Source organism: Python bivittatus, unplaced genomic scaffold (genome assembly GCF_059951505.1).
Source record: "Python bivittatus isolate LINGU-HERP-01145 unplaced genomic scaffold, Pbiv_v1 ctg000700_np1212, whole genome shotgun sequence".
Lineage (NCBI taxonomy): Eukaryota > Metazoa > Chordata > Lepidosauria > Squamata > Pythonidae > Python > Python bivittatus.
In genome coordinates, this window is record NW_028277098.1 from 23,783,615 (window position 1) to 23,802,363 (window position 18,749).

An 18,749-nucleotide genomic window follows, 5' to 3' on the forward strand; every position below is an offset into this window, starting at 1 on the left:
AATGTATTAAGATTTATAACAATATAATAAAAAGGAAAAAAAATTTGCACTGTCCTTTACTCCTTTATACAAGGAAGAGGTCTTTCACACTAGTAATCAGATGATTTCCCCCCTTTTGCAATACTTTATCAATGCTTACATGCATATCAATTCAACAGTGCAAAAAAAAAAACTAAACTAAAGAATTCTGATGGAGCCATATATATAATTACATTAAAATTGTTTTTTTTCAATGCTTTATCCATGTATACCTAAATATTTATGTAGAAGAAGAAAACAAAGAATCAGGCATTTAAAACACAAAATGAAATTAATTCAGGACTCAGACCCTGCAGAAAATAAATTGATGCTTTTTTTTATCATTTACTGTTGCTCAGCTCAATTTCTGTCAAGGTTCTCTGAAACTGAAACATAATGCAGTTAAAATTTGGATAATTTTAATACAAATCCCTTTGATTCCAAAGTTCAACCAAAAGAACTGTCAACTGCTTTAATAATAACAAAGGCTTTAATTCCTAGAATATTAATTTTTGAACTCAGTGTTTAAACTGCCTCATTACAATGCAAAAGCAATTATATATCAATTTTCTTCTTTTTAATATTTACAATATTGCAGTAATTTACTTTATTGTAATCACTAGCTAATAATTCTCTTGTATTTTCAACCCTGTTTGCCTCTTGTTTCTGCCAAGAGTGTCATTCTTCATTCATTCTGTTCACTCAGTCAAGGTTTAGAAAGGACGTTTTGTTTTTGTTGTTGAAAATAGTACACCATATCTGGTAGTATAGATTTCCCCAAAGGAGGGCACCAAAAATGGGGACTTGGCCAAAACCTGCTTCTGCAAATCCTAATTGTCCATAGCATTTTATAACACAAAACAAAAAAAATCTACCCTATTTTAGAGACAAATTTCTCTCTCTAATAATGAAAGTTTTGAGATGAATTCATGGCTCCACTGAAGTACAGTACATATATAAGTATTTATCTCATGATAAGCATTGCACCTGTAAACTAGAGATGCTAGAGAAAGGGGCAGTTTTGTGCTACTGTTGAGCAGAGGCTTTGTTTCTCAGGGTATATAAATATTTTCTTTATCCCCCTTCACATCTGGTCAAACATATTTGCAGGTTTTTAAAAACAGAAAATGCTGAAAGGCCTGTGTATCAGAACAGTGAACTGAATGAATATATACCCTATGGGCAGCAATCGTTCTTTCAAACGACTTCCAATTTTCTGAAAAATTTATTGATCCTCTCTACCTGACATGTGAACTTTCTTTGCAGTTCAATCTGACTTACTTTGTCAGGGAAGTCTAACTTCAGCTCAGTAATACTCCTGCACCAATAGGCTGCTGTTTTCTCACTGATGAGCTCAATGTTCAAGAAGGAACCTTGGCCTGGACCATACATGGGACCTATGGTGGTTCCACGGATTATTCTTGGAGAAACATTTGTTATAATGTCCTGTGAAAACAGTAAAAAAATAAAATAAAAATTAACAATTCAATCAAGCAAAGAAAAGATATTTCTACCTTTTATTTCTGAAACGTTGTCCTCTAGGGATGCACACAGGTAGTCCATGCTTAACAATAATTTGTTCAGTTACGATGGTGCTGAATGAATGGTACTTATGCCTGGTCCTTGAAGTTATGGCCATTGCAGTGCCCCCCACGGTCACATGATCAGAAATGGGTGCTTGGCAGCCCACTCGCATTTATGACCACAGGGTGCACTTCAACCTCCCCCACCCACCTATCTCTCCCCAATCTCTGCCCTTTAAGCCACCCTGAACTCCGCTGCCCCTGCCACCCTGCACTTTGCTGCCCCTGCTGCTCTGCTCTGCACTCCACTGCCCCTGCCATCCCGCTGCCCTGTATTCTGCCATCCCTGCCGCCCTGCAATTGTCTGCCCCTGTCGCCTCCAATGTCTACTTCAGTGTCTTCTTCCTCCTGCTGATGAGGTGCAACCAGCCAGGCCCTTCGCAAGCCTGTTGCTGGCCAGGTGCACCTTATCAGCAGCGGGAGGAAGAAGACGGCAACGGTCAGCTGAAGGTGGCAGAGTGCAGGGTGGCCAAAAGGGCAGAGATGGGGGAGTAATAGGTGGATTTTTTTTATTTTTATTTTTATTTTATTTATTTAACTTGTCCCCGCCCATCTCCCCACAACGGGGGACTCTGGGCAGCTTACAACAAACTAAAATCAGAAATACAATTAAAAGTTATAAAAACCAAACATTGCAAAAATAAAAAAGCTAAAAAATCCAAGAGGCCGATAGGGGCCACACCAGGCCGCTAAGGGGCCAGCCAACCCCATTTCTGATATCCCCCCTCCCCGCCCCAGGCCAGATGGCAGAGCCAGGTCTTCAAGTCCCTCCGAAAGGCCTGGAGTGAGGGGCCTGTCTCACCTCCAGGGGCAAAATGTTCCAAAGGGCAGGGGCAGCAGCAGAGAAGGCCTGCCTTCTGGACCCCGCTAGTCGAAGTTCTTTTACTGCGGGGATTCGGAGCATGCCCTCTCTGTGAGATCAGGTGGGACGGGTTGAGATCGTGGGGGCGAGGTGGTCCTTCAGGTAACCTGGCCCCATGCCATATAGGGCTTTAAAGGTGATAACCAACACCTTGAATTGGACCCGGAAGAAAAACCGGTACCCAGTGCAGCTCACGCTGAAGCAGAGGTAAGCACAACAGAGCAGGAGAAGCATGAGGTCCTGGCCTAACAACGGCATGGCCCTGTCCTAATGACTGCAACCGGGTCTACTGAAACTGCTGATGCTAAGCAGTACAATCATGTGATGTTTTGCCTAACGACCACATCGCTTAGCAATGGTCCCAATTAGGGTCATTCAGTGAGGACTACCTGTAATCTGTTGGCCATTTGACACAGGCCACATGATCTCTGTGATTTATTTATGTTTGTTTGTTTAGAACATTTATGTTCTACATATTCTTTACCACAGGGATGCAAAACTAATGTGCCCCATACTGCCATTTATTGCCCCCCCTTTTTTTTTTTTACTCCTTGAGGCCCATTCAAAGTCAGAAGTTGTTGCCTGGGATATATTAAGGGGCAAAGGGGGTACCTTAAGCCTTCAACAGGCTTAAGACATCTCATTTACCTTAAAAATCACAAACATGTGAAAGCCTCTGCCTCAGTTTGGGAACTGAAGTCAAATTTGGAAAGTAGTCCTCAATAAACCCTTAATATGCCAGTGGCAGCCTCAAGCCAACAAAATTGCACACCTTCTGTAGCCCCAGAACCATTTTAGTGCCATTTTAATGCTCTCTTTTTGATTTTGATTTTTAGTGTGGCACTTTTTTTTTTCCTTTTACAGATTCTAAAACATTTTATTTTACTATTTTCCTGGTCCTGCCAAAGTTTTCTACCATCACCCACCTAGTGGGTGGTTTCTAGTATAACACTCAATAGTTAAGTAAAATCCTCAGCCTGAAAGATTATTAGCCCAATTATTAGTAATACTAATATCCCTGCTATTAATATTATTGCACTATCAGCATGCATTGTGCTTTTCAAAGTATAAGAGGATAAGTCCCTGCTCTGAGAATCTTATAATAATATATTTGATCCAGAGGAGATAACAGAAAAGGAAGGAGAACAGAGAAAGAATTGATTAAGGTACAGGATGGCACAGATAAGAAGCAAATACACATGGATCGGAGATAATTTTGCCACCCTTGGCATGGTTGAACATATACAAGACAGACATCATCTGAATAAATGTAGTATTGGAATGAAATTAATTTGTATTTACCCTGAGAAATGAACTCAGTCCTTTGCGATAGTTACAAATGCTAGTTATAAATGCCCACCTGTTTCTAACTATGAATCAGGGGCAATTCCCCACCCCAAATAAAACAATAAAAGCCACAGGTAATAAACCAAAACAAGAATTAGAAGAAAAGGTAATTTTTCACACTCTTTGTATTAATGGACATGCATTTTAGGGAAAGCGAATGATGTTCATTTCTTTCTCCTATGCTTTACTCAGGGGACAGTTAGTAGGAACAATTTACTATTGTTGAGAATATGCAGTCTCTGAAAGTTATTGTATGGAAAACTTTCTGGACACCTTGGAGGAAGAAACATAGAATCCAAATGTAAATTAACATGATAGAATAATTATTTTCTAAATGGTTCCAGAGTATAACTCAGAAAAATTGCTTGATTGTGTTTTCCATTAATACGGTAGAGTAGGAATGCTTTTGAAATACTGAAGCTGAAGATGGTCCACTTTATTTTTTCATTTCACCAATGAAAAAATACCATCAATACCGATAGTGCATGAATAACTGTTGTTACCCATTGGTGTTCAGGACATGGGAATAAAAATGAAAATCAACTTAAATATGAAAATTCACATGGTATTCTGAACAAATCAATTTTTCCAAGATATAAAGTTAACTTTTAGACATGAATAGAGAACCTGAAGTTCTATTATTACTTTTCTATTCAACTATTCTAACTCAAGAATATAGCTATCTGATGCCTTCTGAATATTTTTGACTTAAATGTCCATCACCCCCAGGCATCATGGTTTATGGGAAAGGATTCTGAGAGCTGTAATGAACAACATCTGAGGATAAAAGGTTGCCTACTTATGCTTTAAATATCATTGGACCACAACACCCACCAACACCAACAATAATTATCAGCAATAAACAACATGAGCTATAGGAAAGTGATAACAGAATTCCCCCTAGCATAAAAATGACTTGGTTTCTGCATTTTATAGTTGGTTCTTTTATTATTTTTATGAATGGTAACTATGTCTCCATATATAACTACTATTGGGTTTTACATTAATCAACAAGCCCATATTAATGTGCTCATATAACTATAGCACCCCTTAGTAGAGATCAAGCTTTCAGGGAGGGAGAAGTGGTTTATTTCTTACTCTCAGACTAGAACCCTGCTATTATGAAAAGAGTTGCCAAGTTCTTATGGCTACTATTGTCATAAGAAGGCTTAAGGTGTCCTAATTTGCAATGATGTCATGAGGAAGTCTTTTTATTCTACTATCTTGATTTTATATATGTTGTTTTGCTTTGTTTTATTTCATTCCCTTTTGTTTACTTCTTATATGTGTAAATTTGAATTGGTGGGTCTTTATGGTGGTTTTAATATTCTTAGTGTATTTGAACCCGCTTTTATGTGTTTAATTTTGTTAATGGTTATTAACCATAAACAAATACTTTCAGGCAAAATTCCTTCAGTAGATAAATGAAGGAATGCACATATCCAAATGTAAACTTTTAAATTGATGGCAGACCACAATTCCTGTACCATTCAGTAAATATAGTCTACATTAGAATTGAAGAGCAGGCAATAGACATGCCCTTTAGGCAAATTTCAGCCCTTCTATCTCATTCAAAAATAGGAAAGGTTCAAAGGATATTTTAGATTTAAACTTGTAAATAATCATTAATGTAATTTTGTTGTTGGAAACATCACCTACATTCAAAATATTTTATAGAGGTATGTTAGTTTACAGATTTAAAATAAAAACAATTTTAGGTAAAGGCCATTTAGTTAAGGATTTCATAGAGGTATTTGGTTAAGTATCCCTACTCAGAATCTTGTCACTTCTGGAGAGATAACATGAACCCCCATTAGTATATGGCAATTAAGATCAATTTACATATTTTAATTAAGATCCATCCCACATAAAACAATTAGGGTAATAGGCATACTAACTGATTTCATAACATTTGGACGTTTTTCCAACTAGATAGACAGGAAACGTTAATTAGCATTAATTAGTGCTGATCTGCATATGTTTGATAAGGCATACCCTCACTACAAATGATTATTTATTCCTGAATCTGCCAAGTGCTACCATAGCAGAAAATAAAGGAACTTCCTTCATATTGTATGTAAATGTCTGGTAATTTTTACTTGTTTTTCTGTTTGGACTATTTATTATAAAATAAATGAGTAGAAATGAATATACAAATATATACATTCACATATAGAGAAAACATACTAATTAATGTGCAGCAGTTAATAGGCACTGCTGACATTTCCATAATAACTGTGAAAATGATGGTGTTTAGAACCTTTTCTATTAAATTTTGTCTTTATAGCCTGATACTGCAAGCCAGTATAATTTTCAGATAATTTTTTGGCGCTCTTTAAAGAAGAGGACGTTGCAATATATGTAAAAGTGTAGAGCATTTATCAGTCTCTCTCCCACCCCCCACCAAGATAATAATCCCCATTTACATGTATGAGTATGTAAGCCCTATTGAATTAAGTAGAAAGAAATATGCAAGGACCATTATATAAGCAAAAAAGGCTGAAACATTCTTTAAGGGTGGGCAAGCAAGACAGTATTCGGAAGCAATTCAGGCAGGCTCTTCCCTGATTTTCTGGGGTACAAGAAGGAGTGGAGATAAAGCACCAACAGCTTTAACTCTGTTATTACAGCCTATCTCAATAAAGTGTGCAGTACAAGTAACTCCCTAATTCTAACTATAATTATATCTCAGAAACATATTGTATTTGCAGATACTTTAGGCCTGTACAGTATGTTAATTTTCTATTTACTTTGTCCTCAGCAAAAAAGTTTTTAGCCGTTCAAATTTATTTTTTAATGATTTGAGAATGAAGATCATTTTCCCCATCATTATCCATTTTATATTTTTAAGTTTTAAGTCTTCTCGTGCAAGATAGAAGCCCTCTCTTAAGTGCTGTCTGAATATAGCCATTACAAATATATCTTAATGTAAGAACCTGAGGCTTCAGTACTGAGGCATTATAATGCTTTCCAATCTATGCCACTTTTCAAATAAAGGGATGTGCTCAGGTCTGATAAAACTCATTTTAATCCTTTACATGCAGTGAAATACTATTAATATGCCTTTTGGTACCTATAAGGTTTCAAAATTAATACAATCAGGAAAACTGATTTGAAATTTCTCTTAAAATCCCCCCCCCCATCTCTTTATTTTTCCTCCCTCGCAGAGAGCTTTCAATTTCTTTTGTTGTGTTTTTGAACTTAATTTTTGTTGCAAGGTAGAAGGGGAGTTGCTGGTAATTGCAGGTATGTGGGTGTGGGTGTGCGTGCGCATACAAGAGATTCTTATATCTCCATCACTGATCAGTCGTTCTGCCTCTCCTTTCTTCCTTTTCTTAAAAAGCCCCATGAGTGAAAGTTCTTTCATAAGACCTCTCTTAAAATTTTAATAGAGGCAAGGGGAAGAATAGATTGCTAAAGGAATAGGCATCTACAGCTAACCAAGATTACACTGAAATGATGGCCCACATATGATGCTGTCATGATATAAGTCCTTCCCTTACATACTTATGTCCCAAGTATGTAAATTGTAGGTTTTCAGCCATGCCATTACAACACACATTTCATCACTTGTCCTCCTGTAGATGCCTGGAGTCAAAGAATAGTTGTGCAATGAAACTGGTCACATGTGCATACTCCAGGACCACTTGGAACTAAGGTAAATACTGTTCATGAGAATTTTATCAAAAGTCTCAGCACAACACTATTTTATTCAAAGCATCTCTCCCGATTCTTTATATTCCAAAAGAATGGAATACTCCAACTGCCTTGAAATAATTTTCAGGCTAAATTCAGAGCACTATATAAGTGATTAGTTAAACATTTGTTTTGTCCCCAGTAGTTCACTGGTGAAAGAGAAAGACAAAAAAGAGAAGGGGAAAGAAATGAGATGGGGTAGAAAAAGACAAAAGGGAGTCCACTACTGTCTTCAGTTTATCCCAGAGATGGGAGATCAATGATCCACAGGTCTAATTAAATTCACAGATCCTCAAATAAGCCTCCTCCAAGCCCCTCTCCCTATCAGAGACAATAAAAGCCACAAGGTCTTGGTCTGCTGGATTCTGGTATCCTTGAGTGTTCTTCAGCCATGCCTGTTTTTCCCCATTAAAAGCTGCAGAGCACAGCTGTACTTTCCAAGACAACCATACTTCTCCTTTCCACTTACTCCTTTGAGGGGAAAAGAGTAAATAATGTGAGACCAAAACAAAGATGGAGCTATCATCACCCATTCATATGCTACAATGATCCCCAATATTTAGGACAGTATAGGCCTTTCAATACCTTTTTAGTCTTTTGGCACCTTTATGGGTCTTTCAAAGAGATCTGAAGTCTACTGCAGTTGATGCAGAATCAGTATAATATGGTTTATAAAGCATAGATAAGCAATCTGACCTCTAATTTTTCACTAGCAAAACCTTCCAGAATGCTTTGAGGAAAATCCCACAGAGTCAGCTGTTCCTCATGGCTGAATTAAGGCCGTATTCACCAGTCCTTAAATTAGAAAAAAGTATGACAGCATAAATTGTGCTGTTCCCATTGCTGATCTCTACTCTGCCATAGTAATGAGCCTGGTATTGTACTCTTTACTTACCCATTGAGGACCAATTTAAAGAAGGGGATTGGTGGATTCCCATGATTTCATATCCCATCCCACCATGCATTGACTGCCAGTGGAAAAACCAACATCAATTATTTTCTTTGATGTGGTGTGGGGCAAAGCTGGACAGGTTTAGGTGGATATTTTCAGTAGCAGGTTTAGCCACCAATCAAATTGCCTAACAGAACACAGATATGGAGGGGTATGTGGGCTGAAGTAAGCAGAAGGATATCCTATACTCCTTACAATCGATCCTGTGTGCCTATACACTATGGGTTGGGCTATTTCTAAACATGGATATAGAACCCTTCTGATAGAGTGCTAAACTTGTGTTAAACATGGTTTAATGATATGTGGGAATTACCTTGGGGGAGAGAAGCTGCCTAGGGAATGCTCAGATAAGAGAGGACATAGCCTGTAGCTACACAACAGAGAAAAAAATTCAGAAAGGAACCTCCCTAACTTCTCAGGCTGTAAAAGAGACAGCGGGAGATTTGTATTATCAGACTTGCAAGATTCTGTTAATGTAGCCTTATAATAAAGTAGAATTACTCATCTGGTCGTGTTTCCTGTCTGATCTACCTACCTGGGAAGTCTGACATCAATCTTGCAAGTCTGATAGTACAAATCTCCCACTTTTTTACAGCCTGAAAAGTTAGGGAGATTCCTTTCTGAATTTTTTTCAAATAATTTTATTAGATTTAAAGATAAAGACAAAAACTAATGAGAACAAATAACTATTAAAGATGACTTTCTGAGTTTCTTTCTCTGCCCATTATGAAGCTGCAGGCTATGTTCTCTCTCATCTGATTATTCCCTGGGCAGCATCTCTTTCCCCTACCCCCCGGGTCTCCCAAGGTCATTCCCACATTACACATGGAAAAGGGGTATAAGGGTGAAGTGGGAGGGAACTTTCCCAATTCCCCCCCCCCCCCCCCCCGGTGTATCTTGTCAGCATCTTCTCCTCAGCAAGGCTGAGTTCAAATCAGCTAAACATGCATATAAGAATCCAAGAACTTCTGATTGGAAATTTATTTTAAAAAATCTAAAAAGCTATTGCAAAAAAATTCAAATGACTGCTGCATATGAAAAGTTAAATACATTATATACTGAAATGAAAGTTTATAATTTTGTGTTTCTCCTGTCCAAGCTTTGCAATGGCCTGGACAGTCCTCTCTTTGCAGCAGGAATATGAAATGTTTTTTCTGTCTTACATTGACAAAGAACAGATATGAAATCAAATTGTTTCCTCTGACCATGTGAGAATTAACTCTCACTCTTCTCCTCCATGTCTGTGACTTGTTGGTTGGGCTACCTGGGTTTAAAACCTCTTCAGAAGAGCACCAGAAATGTTCAGAAATAGCTCTGGAAGAGGTGAAATGGGAGGGAACCTTCTTAATACTCCTGCTTCATGTCTGTAACTTCTTCTCTGTAACTTGTCATGATTATTTCTGAATAGTGGTCTGGCACTTTTTCAAAAGGGTATTAAACCCATATTTATAAGGAGCCTGTGTTAGACCTGGTAAACACAATGGCCAGTTTCTGTCAGGCATTATGCTGGCAGATGCCTTTGTAGAATCTAAGTGTCCAGTTTCTCCTGCAGCCCAAGCCAAAATAGCCAGGGTGGTCTATGCCCTACAAACAGAGAGAAGGGGGCATGTCTGCAATAGTTTGAAGTGGTCAATAGGAGGTTCTAGCTGCAATAATTAATCAGCAACAAAATAGTAAGTGAAGCTGACCACATCAATGTCAAAAATTGCATCTGGAGAAAAGTGAAAGCACTAATACAAAAACAACCAAGGACTTTAAGCTTCCATGGGTATGGGTTGGAGATAATACAAGGAAACATCATGAATACATGCAAGAAAAAAGAGGTTGATAAGGCATATTTATGCCATGTTAGGCACAAGTGAAGAAGAGCCCATAGTGTGTTAGACATAAGGCAAGCCCTTAGCCACACCTGGATTCTTTAGCAAGGGACAGAACTTACACACCAATCAAAGCAAGCAAAATATACTCCTATCTGTGGCTATTATCTAAGCATCCAAAAGCAGAACTAGATCCAGAACAATTTTGTTTTAACTAAAATGTATTAATAAAGAAAATAAAAATATACACATATATCATATATCCAGTTAAGATCATAGCATCTGGCAACAAAAGATACGTATTGCAAACTTAGATAAAAATCAATTAAGCTTTCTTAAACTAATCATACATACATTCAGATACTGGAAGAGAGATGTTTTGGTTTATATATAACTATAGACGTATGAAGATGGTTTTTTCCCCCTACAGGCGTGTAAAAATGGAACTGTACAAACTACAGAATGATTTTGCTCCTGTTCTTGAAGACTCATTGGTTTTTGTAGAAGCCTACATTCTTTTCGATCATATATAAACGGTTTGGATACTTTCAGGAGGACAGCAGATTTGAAATGGTATGTTTTTATTTATTTTTAATCTTGATACTACACTAGTAGAAGGCCTTCCTTCTTCATGCTTTTCTTTCTATATCCAAGTATTTTATTGCCACAGATCCTCTGCTTAGTGGAGATACCCAAATTAAAGCATTCAAGGCATCTGTCTCACTTTTTGAACACCTCAAATGAAGGGAATCCAACAACTCTTTGGATGATTTGTTCTACTATCCCAGTGCTCTTTCTGTTAGGAAGTTTTTTTTCAACATTCAATAGGAATCAGTCTTCTTGTAATTTAACCCTGTTATTCTGTGTCTTGCACTCAAGAACAAGAACAAAACATATCCTAATATTTTTCTATGTGACATCCTTTCAGGTATTTGAAGAGTGCTATCATATCCCCCTCACTTGTCTTTTCTCAAAGCTAAACATACCAAGCTGCCTTTTACCCCTCTTCATGCAGCTTAATTTCTAAAGCCCCAATCTTTATTGCTTTTCTCTGAATCCTTCTTGGATCGTGTCCAGATCTAGTCCCAATATTCAAGATGTGGTCTGATGAAATAGTGTGGTATAATTACTTCCCATATTTGGAAATTATACTGATACTGATACAGCCTAAAATTGCTTTCACATCAAATTATTGGTTCAAATTCAGTTTGCATTCAACTACTACTCCAAGATTCCTTTTGCAAGTACTATTAGCAAGCTGGGTATCCTCCATCCTATAGGTACTGTATCTCTCATCCGATACCTCTGAAGAGCTTTGCATTTGTCTCTTGTTGATGTTAATTCTTTTATTTGCAGTCCATTTCTCTAATGTGTCATGATTGTTTTGAATGTTATTTCTGTCTTCTAGAAATAAGCACAATTGTGTATCTTCTTCAAATTTAATAAGCATTCTCTAAATCGTTAATGAACATACAGTGTATTAAGAGTAGAGGACCCAGAAGTGAACCTTGTAGCCCCTCACTTGATATTCTGTATCAAATCTACAATTGGACATAGACCCATTGACTATGATTTTTGAGCCAGTTGCATGTTACATGTTTGCGTAACTATCATGTAATCCATCCCACATCTAAATAGATTGCTAATGAGCATGTCATGGTCCACATGACATAATTTATGAAAAATAAAAACACATGTAACAATATAAATTACAGACCCAAATTATTTAGAAAACATTTCGTTGTTCTTGTAATTCAGCCATTTATCTATAGCTATAAGGGTCAGTTGACAAACACACCAAATCAATTCTTCAAAGAACATATGATTTAAAAAAATTCTTCTGAGTTTCTAATCTGATTTTGCTAGTAAGATGAATCTGTTTGTGGAAAAACAATTTAAGTCTTCCTCTCTAGGTGGGGCCAGCAGTCCTAAAATTTAAAAAAAGCCACAAAACGTTGGTATTAGTCTTCCACATCTTTTTTAGCCATGACAAGTAGAGAATTCCCATGAGATATTCTGTGGGTGAGCTTCTTAATAATGTGAAAATCAATGATTTCATTCTTAGGGCTTTTCAGATCAGTTCTAACTTTATTGGAATGATTGAAGCAGGCTGAAAGTATCCACACAAGGGACCAAATGTCTCACCAAGCAGATGACTAGGTCTAAAGCAAGTCCCAATCAAGGACACCTAGTAACTATGCCTTATATTGAGAATGTCTCCAACACTTTGGGTCAAATTATCTCTGACATCTTTTAAAACCATCAATCAAGTTCTCCAGTTGGATAATAAATGCCAAATTAAGAAAGTGGAAAACAAGCCTTTATCTCTATTCTAACCTTATGAGGTATATTTAAAAAGACATTCTGGCCTTGTTCCACGACATGCTTAATAAGGATGGGGGTGGGGGAGTATGTCATAGAAACACACACAAAAAAAGGGATAATTGATCCAATCACAATCTAAACAGCTTAGATTAGCCCTAAAACAGACCCAATATTACAAATGGTTAACTATTTCCATCCTGTACAGCTGCATTGCAGGAACCCCAAAATCTAGTTAATCGTCCCATTTGGCTTATCTAGTCTTTCAAGAAAAAGAGCTAGAGAGATAAAGCAGCTGAAAAAGCTCTGCTCACCATTTTGAATTTCACATCTGGACTCCTGGTAATCTCATCTCTCTAATATCCAGTGGCTATAAGTAAAACTAAAACTAACATGTACTCTCAGTCAGGCACTTTGCAGAGATATTTCCATCAAGTACAGGTAGTCCTTGTTTAGCGACTGCCTCAGACAGTGACCATTTGCAGTTATGACATTGATGAAAAAGTAACTTTTCAACCAATGCCTGCATTTACAAGCTTCACAGCATCTCTCTCTCAGTCATGTGTTTGTTGTTACAGTCAGTACATGTTATCCTATGCCTGACCCATTTCTTTTTTCTTCCTCCCCTTGCAGAATGGAGGGTGGAGTGGATTGTTTAAGCAAGCTATCTCTTCCTGAGCTGCTCTTCTCCACAGCCCAGTGCCTCTCTAAAAAAGTGTTAACTACAAGTCAACAAGCTCAGCTCTGTGACCTTAATTAAGGCTCTCAGCTGCTACCTGAAATTGACAAGATCCTAATTAGTTTCACAGTAAAGGCTTTTGTTTGCCTCTTAAGCAGCTCCTAGTAGGCACTGGTGCATTCCTTTCAATGTGTATTCCCCATTGTGCACCTACTTACTCTCTTGTAATCCCTTCCTCACCAATGAATGTAAATATAGACATTAATTATATTCTTCCTAATTATCCCAGCATCGGGGTGAGCATTCCAAAGGGTGGTGAGTAGGAGAAAAAGAGCTATAAAATTTGCTCTTTTATCTGGCTTCCTCATGAGTTGAGTTCTGGAAACCTTCCTGGCTGTTTGGACTCAATTTTCTGATGCTGTAAAGCAAAGGAAAGCAGAAGTAAAATCATAAGCACAGTTGCAGTCATATGACTTTCACTTTAGCAACTGCTTTGTTTAATGACCAAGTTGCAGGTCCCAATTGTGGTCTAAATGAGGACTACCTGTACTTACAACCAATGTTCCCTCTAACATGCAGTATGCAGAAAAAAATTGTTTTGTGCAGCTTTTCCCAAATTTGTACACCACAATACCGCAAGTATATGAGTAAATTGCAAAAGCATGTAATAGCGATATATTAAAATGGTTACATATTTCTTGATTAAAATACAGAAACTATAGTAGTATGTCACAAGCATCCTTCAAGTTATTTTTTACTGCTGGTTACTGTCCCCTGCAATTTTCTTAGCAGTATTTTTCAGAAATTGAAAAATTCAGTTCCTTCTTCCTAGGGCTGACAGAAGTGACTTGCCCAAGATCATCAAGATGGCTTTGTAGGACTCCTTAGACTTACTTACTTACTTAGACTTACCTTAGACTCACAGTCTCCTGGTTTCTAGTTTTTAGTTCTAGTTTCCTGGTTTTTAACCACTACACCAAACTGACTCCACATACATACATACATACATACCTGTGTGTGTGTAATATAAATTTACTAGTCACTGATAACTTATAATTGTAATCAATATTTTGTAAGCATTTAAAACTGTTTCTTTTAAGAGGGAATTTGATACTGGGAAAGAAGGAAGGAAGGAAGGAAGGAAGGAAGGAAGGAAGGACGGAAGGAAGGAAGGAAGGAGGAAGTTAGTTTAGCTAGCCCTCTCTCTTTTATTTCTACCCCCCCCCCCCATTTCCCCCCCTTCTTCTCTGGATGTATTCTAGACTTACTTAAAATTTTAATTATTATTAACTTAAAAATTTAAATTTTCATAAAGTTAGTGATCATGGATCTTGTGTGGCTTAAAACTTAAAAGACATTAATTTAACCTTTTTTGGAGGGAAGAGGGAGGTGCTCCTTTGGGCACACACTCTGGACTTGCACCTGGCATGTCCAATCCAGAGCAGGTCGGCTGCAACTGCAAGGCCTGGAAAGGACCCCCGTCTGCCTCCCCTAGAAGTGCCTGCTCAGTCCATGCTGAGGCAGCGCTGAGCAACCTTTTGTCCTTAAGTTAAACCAAGGTTGGCGAGCTTATATCAGGCTCCTCGCGAGTCATGAACCCAGAATTTTATGGTGCCTAAATATATTATTATTATTTTGGGTAACTTAATTTTGTATGTCCTTAACTTTTTATAGTGTACACAGGTTTGTTCAGCACATGCACACACCACAGATTTGATCAGTAGTGTGCATGCGTGGATGCACACAACTTAGAGGGAACATAGCTCACCACCAACCCCCCCCCTTTTTATTATGGCCTTTAGGCCAGAGAATGCTATAATAAAAATAAACAAACCTATACTTAATAAAGTAAAAAGTAGGCATAAAATACAATAAAATTGCATAAAAATAAATTAATATAGTAACAATAATACAGACAACAGTGACAATCACCAAAATTTGTACTAAAGTTCAGTTGTAGATAGGATGGATAGAACAAATGTGGCACAAAATTGGGCAATCTGGAAAGACATGTCAGATATATATCGATCCCATTCTAAAGAACTACCCTGGTAGAGAGCACAATGCATCTGTCACTTCTTCTATCGGACCAGGACCCTGACATAGCTTATAACCAGTAATGAAATCAAATAGGAAATAACTCTGTGTGTCTCTCATGTTTATGCCCCAAATACATTTCCACATGTTCCCAAATTAAATAATAATGCTATAGGGTTATTAATGAACATGACATATGTGATGAAAGAAGGCTGTGGTATCTGCTTCTCAGATGTGTCCTGGATTATTTATGTGTTTTCTCTTCAAGCTCCTTTCTTCTTCTCATGAAATGTTTTACCCCTCCATGGGACGTATTTTTTATTTATTTAAATTTAGAGGCTACTTGACTCCAGACAACTCTGTGGGGCTTACAAATTAAGAAAAGACCAGAAAACCAAGCCAGAGGAACCATGCGTATTGGGTGGGTGGGAGAACACAATATTACAGAACAGGGCTCAACATTACTCTGGCCCCAGGATAGGAGAATGGTTGGGTCTTCAAAGACTTTCAGAATATCATTAGAATGGGAGCTGGAGCTATCTCTGGGGGATGGTGTGACCCATAAGGCCTATCTTGTGGTGGCGACAGTTTTTCCCTGTCTCTTGCTTTTTTCCCCTCATTAAAGACTTGTATTCTTGTAATGACTGTGAACATGTTTTTCTTTGCATGGGCCATTTTGTACAGATCAGCCAGGGAGTTGGGGAAATGTGGAGAGGCAGCCAGAACCTCCAATGCTGCTCTGGCAGTTAGACTTCTGCTTCCTGGGATTGTATTGTGGGAGAGGGCAGGAATAATGTTGGATACGGTCCAGTGAGGCAGATGCTGTGTGACAGGGATGGGGTGAGGGGATTGTGGAAGACAGGACAACAGTAATCTTTGTTAAGCTTTATCACATTTTTTGTTTTATTGGAGATGAATTGTGATACATGAGGCATTTTCCATACAGAGAGACAAACAAAAGAAATCATGAACCTGAACTAGATCAGCAGGCTGTTCTATCTGAGAAAACAGAATAGACAAAACGTTCAGAAAGTTGTGTGATTGTCAATGCTTTCACATGGAGGTGTTGCAGCTCGGGGGGGGGGGCATTAATGAAATGGTATTAAATTCTTAAACCAGAGGTTTTGTTAATTTTGGCATATAAAATAGTTGTGTATAGTGAACGGTGTGACCTTTGTACATTTCCCTTCATTATAAATGATGTAAAAGTTTAAACAAAATGATCATACAACTTCTTTCTAGGAGTTAATTTATATGACCTTTCTGCATCCAGAGTACTTTGGTGCTTTGATGGTATGCTCATTAAGTAAAGTAACTTTCAGATTGTAACTGCGGTTACTACTTATTAAATGTCAGTACTGGAAGAAAGACAGTCACAATGTCCTCTTTATGAACAATTCTTATGAACCATTTTGGGGTGGGGGGTGAGAGACCCTCAATTCAGTAAAACATAATTGTAGTAAAGTTTGAACAAGTACTCACTTGTATTATGCAAAAGAAGACTTCATGTTTCTAATGTGTTTAGTACATTACTACATTTTTGTTCTAAATGTGCAATCCACAAATCACTTGGTTCAGAGCAGATTTAAAATACTGCTGTAGGTTGAAATGAGCTAGATCTAAACTAAATTCTTTATAATCTACTTCTTGCTTGCATCAATGGGGGTCTAAGTTAAATAAATAAAACTATTTTTTTCACATTTATTACAATGAGAACTAAGTGCAGCAAACTTAATTTCTATTTATCCTAGTGCCTTTTGCTCAGATAACATTGAAGTTTGTGCATATCCTAAAGCAGGGGTGGGCGGAATAAAGGACAGAATTTTCTGATACATCTCTGGATGACAATCATCAGGTTGGCAAGAATTTCTGGCTCCCCTCTAAATTGCTTAAATTACAATGAGGAAATGAATGTTTAGGTAACCAGAAGTAGATTTGGAAGAATATATGTATATCATAATGCCTAATTTGATACAAAAATCTAAATGTTTTATCAGAGTCTATAGAAACTTCAATGAGGTTATGTTGGTCTATGTACTCTCTAAATTTCTGGCTTGGTTTTTTTTTTTTTTAATTTGAATCAATCTACAGTTTTTACATTTTTAGTAATCTCTCGATACCAAATAGATTGCTCACTTAAAGTCTGTCTTGCTACTCTAATTATTTCTAGGCTATAGAGATGAACACTATAGTTGCTGTTTCAAAGAAAGATGCAGCATCCATGGTCCCTTACTTGCTGTCAAGCAGCTTGGTGAAGGATTTGCAGCATTAGAATGAATGTCCAACTTGCTAGAGGCATGCAATCTCACAGCTATATTTATATATTTAATGGTGGAGGCTATATACAGTATCTAGAGAAAGGGTACGAAACAGACTGGCAGCAGACATGTAACACTAAACGTTTAGGAAAAGAAATGAGAAGAGGCCAAGCATATTATGTGAATAAAAAATGTAATAGTGTCAGGTAGTCTTGTGAATTTCAAATCAATTTTTCCCTTCCCTGAATATGACTTCTTTTATGCCCTTCCAGAGACAACAGCAGTTAAAGAAAGCACTTAATCAATATTTTAGTATCTTCCTAGGATTGCTCACATATTTTTGTGGGAGAAACTAAATCCACTATTCTGTGGGGAGCATTACAACTATTCATGATAATTTGCTCATTCCTTCAGTGGGCTTCCCTAGAGCTTGTGTCATAATTAAAAACGAAGTCCCAGTGTCTGAATAAAATAGTGTAAGGCTTTAACTCATTGCTGTTTTCATATTACAAAACAAACTTTAATGAAAATGTGGCTTCCCAACTCAGCACATATAGGGGAGGTTTGATCTAACAGAACAAACTCTTACAAAACAGAAGTAACAGCAAATTCTTGCAATTCTCATATGTACATTAGGAACAATATGGTAGCATGCAGATAGTAGAACAGGCACCATTTTGATGATAAGGTTAAGAAGACTAATAATGATTAAAATAGATGTCTGTGCTTTGGTAATCCCAAAGACAATATGTGGGAAGGGCCCACAGGCTGTGATATTTCAGACAGAATGAAAACTCCTTTCATCTTATGTATACACAAGATGAGATGAACAGCACTTTATAACGGAATATATCTGGGGAATTTCAACCTTTGTAAATGATATAAAGTTGATATCTGTGACATTTATTTATTTGAGGTTGTAAACTATCCCAGTCCTGTAACACTGAAAAAGGAAACAATGACTTGAAGCAAACTATATATAGTAGATCTATTACAACCACATCAGCTATGACATTTAAAAGGATATGTAACGTATTTTAAGACTACAGATGAACATATAAACAAGTACACTTGGAACACACACACACACACAGGATAAAGAGGGTGATACTGCATACCACACAGATTATGCACTGAAGGGTAACAGCATACCTGAAGACAACTAAAGTTCCAATGAA

General features: G+C 37.3%; 1 protein-coding gene across 4 annotated transcripts in view; it reads right to left on the reverse strand.

Annotated features, from left to right (window-relative positions):
* The window catches only part of DPYD (dihydropyrimidine dehydrogenase), a 578,647-nt gene that overhangs the window by 207,573 nt on the left and 352,325 nt on the right, over positions 1-18,749 (reverse strand). For all 4 annotated transcript variants that reach the window (XM_088153490.1, XM_088153491.1, XM_088153492.1 and 1 more), the window contains one exon: positions 1,300-1,464. In XM_088153490.1, coding sequence (XP_088009616.1) covers positions 1,300-1,464 — 165 coding nt within the window. The remainder of the gene's footprint in view (positions 1-1,299; positions 1,465-18,749) is intronic.